This window comes from Anabrus simplex, chromosome 5, assembly GCF_040414725.1.
Source record: "Anabrus simplex isolate iqAnaSimp1 chromosome 5, ASM4041472v1, whole genome shotgun sequence".
NCBI classification, from domain to species: domain Eukaryota; kingdom Metazoa; phylum Arthropoda; class Insecta; order Orthoptera; family Tettigoniidae; genus Anabrus; species Anabrus simplex.
Window position 1 is genome coordinate 259,021,999 of NC_090269.1, and position 15,953 is coordinate 259,037,951.

The window sequence follows — 15,953 nt, forward strand, 5'->3', positions numbered from 1 at the left end:
CCAGGGTCATTGAAATGGATTGGCGGTTGGTTTGGGAAAAGGTCGAGCAGGAAGTCGAACCGTGGATCGTTATTGAAGGGCTTATGATAGTGCACGTTGGATAAGAATGAAATGCATGATAATTTATATGTGAATTAAAAGGCACGTGCGCAGTGCACGTTTGACAATGTGGTATTAAATATAAGAGGCTAGAGTGAGCCCAGTATTTGAACGGGATAGATATTATTGAAATGCGAAAGGAAGCCGTGAATGATTTATCAGGCAATGAGAGGGTATTTGATAAAGATTTTAGTCTCGCCGTAATATGTGTGTATTAATACGAGTCCACGAGAGAGGCTCTTGATGGATCAGCGCGCTGGCGATCCATGTAATCAGTTTAGAGAAATATTAGCCCTGGTGTGAAATGAAAGGTCGCTTCCGTAGCTATGGCCATCTCTCAAGCAGCTAACCAAGTCTATAGAGTAGTTTTGACATTTACAGTTGTTATCCCAGCAGGTGGCGTGATATGCAGAGACGGCGGTGTGCGTTGTATTACGCCTATATGCAGTTGGATGAGACGGGAATATTGCGCGTTGCCTTCTTATTGTGAAGTGTGTTACTTTTTCCTTGTTTTTATTTTCAGGATTGTTTATTTATGTGCTGAAATTTATGTTTTCTTGTGGTTAAATTGGGGATACAGCCCGTAAACTGTTTTGATGATTGATGGTTTTCTAGTTCTGTCTAGATTTTTGCTATGAACCGGATTTCACTTGTAGAATCTGTCTTATTGGATAAGTCGTAGTTTACCAACCTTGTTCCAGTGTATATTATTTGATTCTCATTACCGTACTTACGGATGTATATATAAGATGGTTGAACTTCACCAGCATTTGATCGTATATCGTAAATTCATGTTAAGCACACTCAATCGTGGTTCGGCCACTCGTCATTGCAATTTAACGGATGCATGTTTACAACCGAATTACACCGTAAACCTAGTTTTGTTTTCATCTTGACTCCATGTAACCCAAGAACTCTGATTTACTACATATTTGATAAGAGATGATGTTCTCATTTTCATTTAATGTTTTAATCTTTTGGAACGTGTTCCGAGTCTGTTTGATTTGTAATTATTTTGATTCATTTTATAATGTCATCTTGTGCGGATTATTATTTTGGAGCCGATTTGAGGCCATTTATATTTCTGTTTTGATTTTTAAATATTAGTTTGGATCGTTTATTTTCTGTAATAAATCTGTCTTACCCCTTAAATGTATTTCTCATTCGACAAACCTCCATTCTTCCTGTCATTATACTTAGATATAAATTTGAACTTCGGCTATATTTCTACCCACGACAACCTACCCCTCTCTACCCACTTGAGCTTAGTCGGATGCTTCAGACAGAAATGGAGGCATCGTCCTAGGTGGTCCTTGCTCCTAGGGTACGGTACAAAACATCAAGGTAGTTGGACATATGACCGGAGCCCGAGGAACAATTCCTAGTTTGTTCGTAAAATTCAGTAGGGAGTATTAATTAGAGTATTCGTTCATCAAGTGAGTGGTTCTGTGTACTCTCAGAGGATGACTTCGAATTCTGAAAAAACATCTGTGTGAAACTCAGTAGGCGAGATCGTAATTGAGTGTCTGAGTAAGAGAAGGGGCTAACCCACAAAAATTCAGAAATTCGTTTTATCGTGTTTTTCTATAGTGCTGTGTCTCTTAACAATCCTATGCACCACTTGTTCTTTCGGGATAGTTCCTTGTCTGCCCAATACACACAGAAATCTGAGAACCTTGGGAATCAGCTGTACAGTTAGTAAGAGGAGGGGTAAAACCCACATACCTCAGTCAACTGGAGCGGAGGGGCGAGTAATGTCTTATGATGGTACCAATAGTAGTGTTAGTGTGAGTAAAATGTCTTGTGGTGGCACAAACATTGGTTTTAATGTGAGGATTTAGAAACACTCTTAAACAATCTATTGAAGGACAAACTAAGTGTTCATGGCATAAAAGTACTGCGTAGAGAAATAACAACAATAAAAGTAACAAAAATCTAGCCAGTTTTCCTGTTCCTTAAGTTCTCATACTCACATTCACAGGCATAGACATAAGTTAATATTTTCCGAAAACAACCTGGGAGGTCAAGAAAAATAAAGATGAAAGTGTTGCTTACAAACGAAGTGTTCAAACAAGCACTGGAAACCCTGATTTCCCTGTACCCATCAGGAAGAGATAGTAATTACTTAAAACACAGAGATTTGCTGCGTCTACTGCCATACATTCCAGCAGTGCATCACGGACTACATTTAAGCATCAAACCAACTACTAAGAAAGCGAATGAAAATCTTGACACTGAAAACCAAGAAGGGGGAAAATCCTAATTTACAGTATTATCTTCTTTGCATACAGAATTATTTTAAAACTAATATCGTTTTATTAACGATTAAACTTAAAATATTATTCTAATCTTAATTTTCTGAGTTACACTGATATGTAATTAGTATAAAGACTATAAATTGATATTTACATTTTCAATTAAGTTGTGTGTTTTGTGTAATCTAATAAAATCTTATTTATCTCGAAACTTTATATTTGTGGGTTAACCCATTCTCTTACTCAGGCACTCTATTTATCGTGTTATGTGGTTTAGGTTATGTTTTAAAAAAGTCCTTTCGTCATTTACTCTTCTTTTAAATGTCTTTAATTTCTGTATCCTTGGATTCTTTTGGTATACTTTGTACACGACAGCCTATAGTTGGAGGAATAATTATTTCGAAATAACTTCTGTATTATTATTATTATTATTATTATTATTATTATTATTATTATTATTATTATTATCCTGTGGTCTAATTCATACCATATGATTCGGCAACTTACTGTTGAAATCGCTACTGTATGCATGACTTTGTTTGGAACTACTGCAAAGCCCGGGTGACATAGAGAGCACGAACACATTTTCTTTGCTGTAACTTGATAAAAAGACATTGTCTGGGTTTATGACAGGTGACATGGGAGGCCACATGAGAGAAGAAGAATGAATTATTGTAAGCATCACAGCCAGTCCAGGCCGTCATTAAGGTTATCACGCATAAATGAATGGGAGTATGGTGGAGCCTCCTCTCACGCTAAATAATTACATTTTCAAGGTCTTCCTCTGGTTGAGGCATCAGTCAAAAATATCATTGGACTGGAAAGGGTAAATACTACAATATTATTTTTCTTACCATAGGAATCACGCCCCCAGCCTGTTGCTAGACACCGTTGCGAGTTAAATATTGCTCCTAGTTCTGGGAGGCACACAATCCCCACGTTGTCGGCATCTTGGAAAGGCTGATCCACCACAAGCAACGCAATATCGTTGAAGAGTGCACCATTGTCGAACTTGGGGTGCATGATGATATCAGTGACAAGTCTGTCTTGATGTGGAAGTGGCTCGTCATTACTCGTTGTGTTCCATTCACCAGCTCGAATAATTAGATTATCTGTGGTCTTTCTGTAACTATCACAAACAATGTTACTGGAAGTATGTTTTTCTTACCTTCAAAGTAGCTGTAAACAAAAACACGTGCAGAACATATGGCGGAAATTTGGCCAATTGGCTTGTGGTATATCGACTCCTAAGAATGGAAACTCCTTATGTTTGATTTAACTAATTTTACAGAACAAAAATCAGATTTCTATAGATTTCAAAATCGCTCTCAACAAGCATTTTCATAGTTATGTTGCATAACATCCTAGAAACATGCATGTACTGACACTTACAAAATGTTTACATTGTACGGCCATTATCTGAAATACGAGTGCTTCATATACACTTTCTTGGTTAAAAGTTATTGCAATATTGCAATACATTTTAGGGACACTAGTGGAACTCGTATTGCGTGAAAGGTGGTATCAATTTAATTCTTACTTGAACATATTACTTAGATGACTGCAACAGCTAATTTGACAACTCGATCTTTAATTATTTGTTTTATATTATTAAATACGCATTATTGTCCGCCTCCGTGGTGTAGTGGTTAGTGTGATTAGCTGCCACCCCAAGAGGCCCGGGTTCGATTCCCGGCTCTGCCACGAAATTTGAAAAGTGGTACGAGGGCCGGAATGGGGTCCACTCAGCCTCAGGAAATCAAATGTGTAGAGGTGGGTTCGATTCCCACCTCAGCCATCCTGGAAGTGGTTTTCCGTGGTTTCCCACTTCTCCTCTCCAGGTAAATGCTGGGATGGTACCTAACTTAAGGCCACGGCCACTTCCTTCCCTCTTCCTTGCCTATCCCTTCCAATCTTCCCATCCGCCCCACAAGGCCCCTGTTCAGCATAGCAGGTGAGGCCACCTGGGCGAGAGTTTGGTCATTCTCCCCAGTTGTATCCCCGACCCAGAGTCTGGAGCTCCAGGACACTACCCTTGAGGCGGTAGAGGTGGGATCCCTCGCTGAGTCCGAGGAAAAACCAACCCTGGAGGGTAAACAGATTAAGAAGAAGAAGAAGAAGAAATACGCATTATTACAAACAACTCAATTTCAGAAAAATGTCGACTTTTCGCTCTTAGGTGTCGATATGTCGTCTTCCTGTAGTTCGCAATGTAACTTCTGAACATTTTACACTTTTCGAATCAGCGCTTAATGAATCCTACACGAGGCTACTCTGACTTAAATGTCTGGAAAGTGGTTTAGGATATTCTTATCTTTAGTGAATTCTCTGAATTTACACAGTGTCTTCAGCTACTAGAGACGGTTTTTAGCTTATTATTTAATCACTAAAAATAATGTCTTACCAGATAATATTTAATTCAGTTCCATACTTTCATTTCATCAAAATCATTAACTTGCATTTACTCCCTAATACATAAAAGTATAGTATAACATGAAGAAGCAACCTTCCCTCCACTCTTCAATGAACAGAATAACGATCCACAACATTCCTACTAATCCTCATACTTTCCCTTCCCCCTCCCTCGTCCAAGGATCATAATTCATTGCTCACAGAATTTTCCACTCACCCTCTACTTAGCGACCGAGCCTGGGCAAGGATACTGACCGTAGTCCAGACGCAGTTGCTGAAGGTAACAGACGATCGATTAGCAGCTTAGATAAGTATATAAACATTTATAAAATGTAACCCTTTACTGCATGAATTATTTTTTGTTTTCGTTTGGTGAAGACATTTTCAAGCTTTAATGTTCAACTTACGTTCAGTGTTTTAGATCTACCAGCATTTTTTAATTGGGGCTAATAGCTTAACACTCGTATGCGGTGTGGATTACCATAATGGGGTATATATACGATTTTTCACGATAAATCCGCCCGCTGCAATAGGTGTGGTGGTCCTCACCGCCACGCAGATTGTAAGGTACCACGGAACCAGGCGAGGTGTTCCAACTGCCAAAGCAGTCATGCCGCCTCGTTTCCCGGCTGCCCATTCATTAACAGCTCAATAAAAGCACACTACAGACAATCCCGATACTCAAATCCAACCACACAACCACCCCCGTTACTCAGCCTATCAATCCCACCACCCCCGCAACACCATGCTACCCCAAGCTAAAACAACCCCAGCCAAGCCAAGCTTAAAACCCAAGAAAGTTCTCACTTCTTTCCAAAACAGCCTATAGCCTCACATCATCTTAATGTCCACCCCAACACAGTCAATAATCCACTAATGATTCCACACAACCACATTAAACAGTAATCATAACCACCGCAATCGAAGCCCTGGAAACCGGCAGGACGCCTAGGCGGGATGAACACAAATGCTGCGAATCCACACGCTGTTATTTTTCTAAATTCAAAACCGTGTCACTGACATCGACACACCCGAATATATGATCTAATTACATATATTCCGGTAAACAATCCAGCGACAGGGCCCGATATAGTTAAGCAACATCACGCGTAGTCAGAGTTTGGATGGGTCACCAACCAGGCTCGGCCCTTGACGCTGGTTCGAAACAATTTTAGAAATGATTCATAATACTCCTAATACAGCCATATGCCACACAACGCGCAGGTTACTCTTAATCCTGTTTCCACTTTACCGCAAATTACGATACAGATAATTACCTTCAAAATATTTATTATTATTATTATTATTATTATTATTATTATTATTATTATTATTCTCCAGGACACTGCCCTTGAGGCGGTAGAGGTGGGATCCCTCGCTGAGTCCGAGGGCCAAGCCGAACCTGGAGGGTAAACAGATGATGATGATGATGAGTATTATTATTATCAGCAACTATAAACTTATTATTCTTATACTTATTTTCCTGAACAGGTCAGCAGAGGAGCGCAGTTAAGCGCACCGGTACTGGTATCAAATAAGGCCCATCCCGGCGAGAGGGGGCACTAACTGAACTATATGGGATGTTACCCTAAGCTCAAACTCCGTGCAGGGTCTGCAAGGGGATTCATCTTGAGATTTACCTCTACTCTCGTCCCTCTTTTTCCACACCATTTTTGGTATTAGAGATAGAGACTTCTCCTTCATGAGATATTTGAATCTTATGGTATTAGAGTACATCTGGCAGTGGTAACGTTTGTAAACAATTACCGGTATATCACATTGATGGGAATCTCGTGCCAATCTCGAGGTCTGTACCCGTAAAAATATGACAGGCAATAGGTGAAATACTTATGGAAATTTTTAGTCCGCTAATAATAATGTTATTGGTTTTACGACCCACTAACCACATTTAGTCTAGTATTATCGGAGGCGCCGTAATGTTGGAAGTATATTACGCAGGGGTTCTGTTCCGTGTCGGTAGATTATCTGTCTTATATGAACACCTTAAAATTCCCTTAGTTTGATATAGAGATCGAAGCCACCAACTTGAGATCAGAGACCCAGCACTCAACTTCCTGAACCAATCAGCCCAACAAGGTTGTATTCAACGCTCTTTACTTAGCAATGAACCTGAAAATTAAATTTATTCATATTTTTTAGAATTCAACCAAACGATTATACTAGCACGCTGGGAAAGGGCTCACGAAATTCCCTCGTAACTTTTCCAGCAGATACGTACTTTAAGAATCAATCAATCAATCAATCAATCAATCAATCAATCAATCAATCAATGACCTGCATTTAGAGCTGTAGTTCAGGTTGTTTACCTACTCTTTTCTTAAATGATTTCAATGAACTTGGAAATTTATCGATTATTTTCCTTCATAAATTAATCCAACCCCCTACTCATCCTCCTATAAAAGAACAGTTGCCCAATTTTTCCTTTTGAATTCCAAATTTATCATATTATGATCTTTCCTACTTTTAAAACTCCATTCAAGATTACTCCTCTACTAATGTCATTCCAGACTATATCTCAAATGACATATCGAAACATACCGCTTAGTCGAACAGCTACTCCGCTTACTTCCAAGTCTGCCCACGTCAAAGTTTGCAACATTTTCATAACACTATTCTTTTATCTTAAACTGCCAAGAATAAAGGGTGCTGCTTTCCTTTGGATCTTTTCCAGTTCTCGTATCAAGTCGTCCTGGTGTGGGTCACATACAATGGAACCATACTCTTATTGGGGTCTTACCAGAGACGTATACGCTCTCTCCTTTACATCCTTACTACAACCTCCAAATACCCTCATAACCATGTGACAAGATCTGTAACATTTCTTTGCAACCTCGTTAATGTGATTACCCAATGAAGATCACTCCGTATATTAACACCTAGGTACGGTACTGTTCGGCTCCATGGCTGAATGGTTAGCGTGCTGGCCTTTGGTCACAGGGGTCCCGGCAGGGTTTTGACCCTAATTGGCTAATTCCCCTGGCACGGGGACTGGGTGTATGTCTCATCTTCATCATCATTTCATCCTCATCAAGACGTGCAAGTCACCTGCGGGAGTCATGTCAAAAGACCTGCACCTGGCAAGCCGAAGTCTTCAGACACATCCCAGCATTAAAAGCCATACACCATTTCATTTCATTACCTAGGTACTTACACGTAATTCGAAGTCCGATTTCTGCGTCCCAACAACTTCGAGTTGACGAAGTTTTACCATATCTCAAAACTAACATCCGAGCTCGCCGGTGTGTCCGTTTCAACTGTTTACATTGCACGAAAAAGAATTATCCGCCACCGGTCGTGTTAATATCCGCGTAAAGGAAAGACCGCGCGTGAAAAGTGTTTTAGACGTGGAATGTAACGAATTTGTAAGTAATTTAGGAGAGGATTCTGGTGATGCAAGAGACAACGAATCTTGCGATCTACAGTGAATCCAGCCTACTGCAAGTTCAGATTAATGAAATGCCTAGGGCTACTTGATAATTTTCATGGCAAATATATTTTATAGCAGTGATAATGTATTTCTCAAATATGTTCAGACAAAGCAGCTATATCCGTAAATTTACACGTTCATATTTGCGTAAAGATCACGTGGACCTTGCGGAGTGATACGAAATGTTTCTTTATGACTATGTTACTCTTTCAATGGAAGGAATTTTAGTTCATTCAACATTTTTTTTTCAAAATGAGCCTTCCTAAAACTAAGGTGCGGGGATTATTCGGCGGTGGGGATTATTCGCGTAAATACGGTAATTCACAAACAGCCCTAATCTGTGATTCTACTTTTCACTCATATAATTTAAGTATATAAGAAAATATAAATGTCCAATAATACTGCTCTGTAGGACCCCTTCGTATTCATTACACGATCAGATAACACTTCGCCTACTCTAATTCTCTGAGTTCTATTTTCTAGAAATGTAGCCACCCTTTCAACCATTCTTTTGCCTAGCCCTGATTTTAGTGAGTAATCTCCCATGATCTACCCTATCAAAAGCCATGAGTAACTCAATTGCGATACAGTCCACTTGATCTCCTGAATTTAAAATGTCTGCTATATCTTTCTGGACTCCTGTAAGTTCAGGTTCACTGGAATAACCTTTCCTAAACACAAATGCCTTCTATCAATCCAGTTATTTATTTCAGAAACGTGTCTAATATAATCAAATAAAATGCTTTCCCAGAGCTTACAGGAAACCCTCGCTGGCCAGTAATTATCTGCTCTATGTTTATCCATTCCCCTTGTCACTGGGGATACTATACACCTCTCCATTCATTTGCTCTCACTCCTTCATGTAAACAATAAACAAATATGTATTTCATATATTACACTATATACCAACCCGTTGCCTTTAGTACATTCTCAGAAATCGTATCAAACACAGTCTCCTTTTCTAGCGTTCAACTTTTGTATCTATTAGTAATGTGCCATTTCACCGTTCTATAGTTTCAGTATCAGGAACAAAAATGGCGTTCCAGCTATTAATGGATCAATATAAAGCAAATAACAGCGGTACGAGCCGAGAAGATAATAATTTCAACCGGCAATCACGGAAAAGAACCACTCTTAGAAGGCGGTGCGAAAGAATGACGAGAGCGGATTATTTAAAACCGATTATTGAAAAAAGACTTCCATTAGAACGAAATCTCAATCCAGCACTGCATCGAAGAAAGGACGGAGTCGTGTAAAGAAACCAGTTACTTATCGGATTCTTTAATCAATTATTGAAGAAGAGATTAAATCTGCGACAGCCCGCTTAACGTCAGCTGTAGGTTGACACATATACGTGAGATTATAGACCAGCTGTAAGAAAACGTCAAGTTGGTTCTGTACTACGTCACGATTGGGCTCGGAACATTATATTTGCTCGATACTGCACAACGTGAAGAAAGCAGAATTCAACGGGATATAAAGTGCAATTCTAAAAGCACATAAAATTTACATCTGTTCGGCGAGCAAGGCAGTTGAAAATAAGAGGACATTTAGAGCTGTTATAAGCAAATTAGACGGACCAGAATACATATATTCTTTTCTCATTAGCACTACGAAACAGGTTACAGCATGTATAAATCAACTAATGCCTTGTGTTATTCTGTCCCTGACGCAATGAAGACTACTATGATGTTCTAAGAAGCTGAGGCAGAGACTACTCCGGCTATGGTGGCGCTTCACGAGATTGATGACCCAGGAGGGCGGTAATCAGCTGAGAGGACGAGATGGACCCGATTACCTAAGCCGAACCATGAAGCGAGGCCTACCATTCCCGACGAACAACAGCGAGATGGAAGTCACTACCCAATAAGCAAAGTTAAGTCCCCTATGAGTCGTGTCGTAAGTAGAAACCTTTATTCTTTTGGTTAATATGTGATGTGCATTATGACATTGTGTGTGCGTAATTAATATACAAGTGTAGTTACAAGGAAATAGGTATTCATCTGAAGTTACCGTAAATCCCATACATAGGTGTAAAATACCAGTGAATGCCGTTCGCAAGTTTATCAATATGGTGTGATATGAGAAGTGATTGATTTTTTTTTTTTAATCGATGTCAGTGAAGTGTTAGAGTATTAAGTGAAAGCTAATATACATGCGTGATGGCTTTAACAAAATAACAAGCGTAAAGATCGTATTTAGGGGATGTTTACGACAAAATATAGTTGCACAGTTTAACGTTGTGATGTGCTGATCTTTGATACTATGACAGTAATGATAATGGTTTAATATGTGTAGGTTATGGCACATATGCTGCGTATTTGATGGAACGAGTGCCTTGAGACGCACTAATATGAATACTACGCGATAACTGAAGTGATAAATGGTGAATGAAATAATCATATGAGTTGATAGTAGATTATGATGGTGATAGTTATTGTTATTTAGGAAGTTGGTCATAGTATTCTTCGAGAGATGGTAGTATGTGTAAATTGCACATGCTAGGGTATATGTTGAAACGTACTGTTTTCAATTGCTATTTTTAATTCCCTAATATATAATATAGATTAGGATACGATCTCAATGCCATCAGTATAGAATTAATTGAGTATGTAGGATCATCAGAGGAGCCGAGAGGCCACTAACGTCAATATTTAGGCCTTCACTGACATATCTACGATCGTTTTCATGTATTCTCACATACGGCAACTTAATTTATGGTTTTATGGGAGCAGTTTGACACATCACTGGTAACTTAGTCTTTCATATGTGAATTTTAGATGAAGATAGAGTCTTCTAATGTGTCAATATTTCCACCTATGGTATTATTCGTTGGAAGGTTAGTTAAATACACTTGGTAATGCTATATTAAGCCATATACGCACTTTAACTGAATTTCAACCATGGATTAAAATAATAATTGAATGATTTTAGCCACAGAAGCCTTACGATAGAATTAATTTGAGATTACTTACGACTTAAAGTGGACTTAGATTTGCTTATATGGAGGTCAGTTAATATGAAATATGAAACATTATGAAAACTTGAAATCCTCAACTAGTGAAAATCCTTAAGAACAAACATTATTTTCTCACACGATTTTCCTACTATGCACGGGCATTGATGTGAAGTTTTAAGCCAAGTGATGTGCATTTCTCAAGTCACATGTGAATTTAGGTTCAAATGATTGAATCTTTTGGTAATTTTGAGAAGCAATCCAGCTCAATAAGGAAAGATTAAAAATCTTAATTAATTAATTAATTGATTAATTATTGGCCACCTTCATTGCGTTTTCACATTTTCAATTGAAACCCCAATTTGAAATATTGTATATAGTAGGGAGTATAGTTTTGTTTTACTTAAACCAATTGGATGCATCTGATTATTACAACTATATTGAATAATTTTTCACTTAATTAGGTATAATTTAATTTTTCCTTTTCATTTAATTTTCACGGATGTTATTTAATTACAATATAATTTTTCGATAGGCCAGGATTAGCATATCGATGAATGAGGCCTGATTTCATTTATTTGTTAGAGGTTTTCCAAACCTATTTTCTGTCAATGCAACATAGCTACGGCACTTAGCGATGCTGATTGCGTATGAAACCAGCCACATTGTATAAAATATTTTCTCAAGATACTCTACGTGATCTTCAAATCATACTTAGACTGATTTGGTAATAAAAGCTGAGTAGTGAAAATATTAAAATTTCTTTTAATGCCTACTTAGAATAAGTGCTAGATATAAGCCTATAATGACTACTTCTGATTGCGATTTTGATGATGACATATACGAATTTCTTGACAAGCTGTAATAACCTGGATTTTGAGATAAAAATTTCGGCAACATGCAAGTATGGTATCCGACTGATAGCGTGTTGGAGACGTCCTTCTACGTAGGTTGGGATTTACCATAGGCCATCGGTGTACTTTCTCACGCGGAACTCACAACCCAGCAATATTAGGTAGATGGAATCGTTATTAAGAGCTAGTCTGTAACTCGTGTATCCCTCCCTGGACGCGGGAGCGGTGCATGTAGTTTTGGGCGCCCAACGTGGGGCAATTTAGGAGAAAGACACCGAGGTCAAGAACCGTAGAGTTGCCAAAAGCATGTAATTTTTGGTGCCCAATTGTGTGGCAATTTTGAGAAAGATACTGGAATGGTTTCCAATGGCATGTAATTTTGTCGCTCATACCCGTGGAAATTTGAGAAAAACACCGTGGGAGAGAGAAGTTGGTCATCAAACCATGTACATTTGATACCACGACATATTCATAATGAAGGGAAAGGCATTAAGGTCAAGAGATAGAGTTGTCGAGTCTTGTAGAATTACGCAAACGTGTGGCAGTCTGAGAAAAATTTTACTGAGGAAACCTTGATAAGAAGGAAAGGTATTTTAGGAGTTGATTGACAGAGGATTTTGAACGTACGGACGAGATGATTGAATGAAAATGGGAATATCGTGCAAAACTTAGTTGTATCTGGTAAAAGAAGTCGTCGTTTGACCAGATACATTTTTATATTGGGATTGAAGAAAACACAGGAGGACAATGGACTGTGAAGTCGAGTAGGTGCCCAATAATAATAATAATAATAATAATCAGAGCTAAGAGGAGAAATGGATGGATGAGATGAAGAAAATATCTGAGGACGACTGGAAATAATCGAATTTCTGTCTAGAGGAAGCTGAGGTAGAATATGAAGACTTTATAATTGTAAATATAAATAGTTGGAAGTGAATTTAAGGAATGTTGTTAATATGTTAGTCACAATTTATTATGAAATAACTTAGATATAGGAAGTAGATGGTAAGAAATTAAGTTATTTGAACCTTTTTAATTATTCATGCCAGAATTAAGGTTTGGAATCTTAGTCATTAGGGTAAATGTTTCATATTTCATGGTGTAATTGGGTCAACCTCGTAAGCAAAGCCTAGTCAGAGTAGTTAAGCCTATATTTAAGCATAGTACAAGTACAGTTGAGTGAGTTAAGGATAAGAATATTGGAGAATATTGAATTATAGAGAAGTTAGGGCAGAATTAGAGTATTACCAGAAATAATAGAGAGTTCGGAAATAATACGTAAAAGTAAAGATGTCGACGTTAAGCCAATTAAAAGCACAATTTGAAGAGTACCAGAAGGTACAGGAGGAGAAGCAAGAAAAATACCAGAATGAGCAGGAGAAATATCGGAAAGAACAGGAAGAGAAGCAAGAGAAATATTGGAAAGAACAGGAAGAGAAGCAAGAGAAATATCAGAAAGAGCGAGAAGAGAAGGAGAAGAGGCAAGAAGAGAAGGAGAGGAGACAGAAAGAAGAACAACAGGGAATATTGCAAGCCATAAAACAAATGATGGAGGAAATGAATAGGAAACAGGACGAGAATGAGAAGAAGCAGGAAGAGAAAGAGAGGAAACAGAAGGAAGAACAGGAAGAGAAAGAGAGGAAACAGAAGGAAAAACAGGAAGAGAAAGAGAGGAAACAGAAGGAAGAACAGGAGGAGAGAGAGAGAGAAAAAAAGGCAGAACTGGAAGAAAGGGAGAAGAGGCAAGAAGAAGAGAGGAAGAAAGAGAAGCGAGAATGGGAAGAGAAATATCAAAGACTCGTGGAGGAAATGAGGAAGGAAAGGAAAGAAGATCGACAGGAGATGATCAGAGAATTGGAAAAGAGAATGGAAAGCGCGAATGAAGAGAAGAAAGAAGAGTGGCAACAGGCAACAAAGAAAATGATGGAAGAAATCACTTGTAAACAGGAAGAGAAGCAGAGGCAGATGATGGAGGAGATGAAGCAGGAAATGAAGGAGGAGATCCTGAAAATAGGATCAGATATGGACAAAATCAAGAGCCATATGGAGGAATGGAAAGCAGAAATTAGCGGAAATATGGAAGAGCAGAACCAGAAAATACAAGAAGAAATAAATGATATCAAGAAAGAGATGATAGGGAACAATAACTATCTGCAATCTCTAAAGAAGAATGAGATAAAGAACCTGACAGACAATATGGAGAGACTGCATATAGATTCCCAAGAGAAATGGAAACAATGTGAGGAGAAGATTGGGAAGTTAAGCGACGAAATACAGACAACGAATACCGATTTGGAAAGGAAATATGAACAAGCTGCAGATCAGATCGGGAATAAGATAACAGAAATAAGAGACGAGATTGAGCACAACAAAGAAGAACTAAATCAGAGGATGAGTAAATCCGAGGAAGGACTTCGGCAGATACAAGCTCAAATACGAGAGATCCGAGATGAAGAACAGGGAAGAACCGTTACGATATCCAACGGCGAGCGTCGTAAGAACGTGGAATTCCAGATGAATGAGAGATAGGCTACATCTATACCGGTTACGCGTTCGAATCACAGTATTGTGGAAATGAATACAGAGAATGGAAGCAGTGGGAGTCCCACTATAATAAATGTAATAAAGACATTCGACGATAGGCCTAAACATTTTAATAACACAACGAGTATTTCGCCAAAACGTTTCCTTCGAGAAATGGATGACTATTTTAAAGAGCATGGTATTCCAGAGGAGAAAAGACTGAAAGTAGTAGAAAAACACTTGGACGCAAATCCTAGTTTGTGGTTCCAAGCATTCAAGTACACCTTTCATGAGTATAACGACTTTAAAACAGCATTCTTACAGCGCTTTTGGAATCCAGACGTTCAGCAGAATCTACGGTTAGAACTCTATTCCCGTAAATATGCTTCAAATGGTCAAACAGGGTACAGTGACTATTTCGCGTACCAATTTCACCGTTTTCAGGACCTAGACTCACCACCCAGCGAACTTGAAGCAATTAAGACCATACAACGTCAATTTCCACTAGACGTTCAACGATTATTAGCTACTGCTAACCCGTTAACCGCAGTACAAATGGAGACAACGCTAAGGCAGATTGACATGACTACTGTACCACATCCCCACAGGGTAGTTAGGAACAGTTACGCTGAAGAAACTGTTAACATACTTACGCATGATGACACAAGCAGAAATACCCTGGAAGAGCGTAGGAACTCAAACAGAAAAAGACAATGGGGTAACCCAGAAAATGTAAGAAAGGAGGAAGAAAAATGCCATTGCAGAAAGGGATCCTATGGTCAAAGAACATATATGGGAAATAGTAGATACAGGCCAAATTTACGACTTAGAAACCAGTATCGAGAAGGTAGAGGAAGAAACAACTTCAGAGAGAGACCCCGATACGAAAGAAGGAATGTTAGGGATAGTCAAGAAAAGGAAAGTTACAATAGGAGGTACATTCAGGAACGGAATGAGGCTCGAAATGATAAAATTAAATGGGAAAAGGCTATAAGAGATCAAGACGTAAATACTGACGTGGAAGGAGCCGAAAGTCTTGAACTACAAAGATTTAAGAAAAGGAGACAGGAAGAACAGACGCTCAATCCCAACACAAAGGAATTCGAGTGTAGGAGAGAGAGCGAAAGGCCAACAAGCAAAAAAAAACGCCGATTTCAGATTAGAGGGCGAAATTGAGAATGTTGAAAACGCAGGGAATTTCAAAATTAACAGTTATTTTATAACGCAAGTAGATTCGTGGGAGATTGATTCTGAAGAATTGGTAAGGGACCTGACACAGCATCATATGAAGAAAAGATATAATTTACCTATTATTGTAGCAAGGGTAGGAGAACTTAAAGTACATTGCCTCGTGGATTCTGGAGCCAGTATTAGTGTGCTATCCAAAGAGCTTTTTCAAGACATGA

At 38.6% G+C, this 15,953-nt stretch overlaps 1 protein-coding gene across 2 annotated transcripts in view; it reads right to left on the bottom strand.

Moving 5' to 3' along the window:
* LOC136874822 (phenoloxidase-activating factor 2) overlaps nucleotides 1–15,953 on the bottom strand; it is an 88,300-nt gene that overhangs the window by 26,539 nt on the left and 45,808 nt on the right. Inside the window, exon 3 of one of the 2 annotated variants that reach the window (XM_067148500.2) lies at nucleotides 3,209–3,477. In XM_067148500.2, the coding sequence (XP_067004601.2) occupies nucleotides 3,209–3,477 (269 nt within the window). Of the gene's footprint in view, nucleotides 1–3,208; nucleotides 3,484–15,953 lie in introns of both variants that reach the window. The other variant, XM_067148499.2, reaches the window with a different exon arrangement.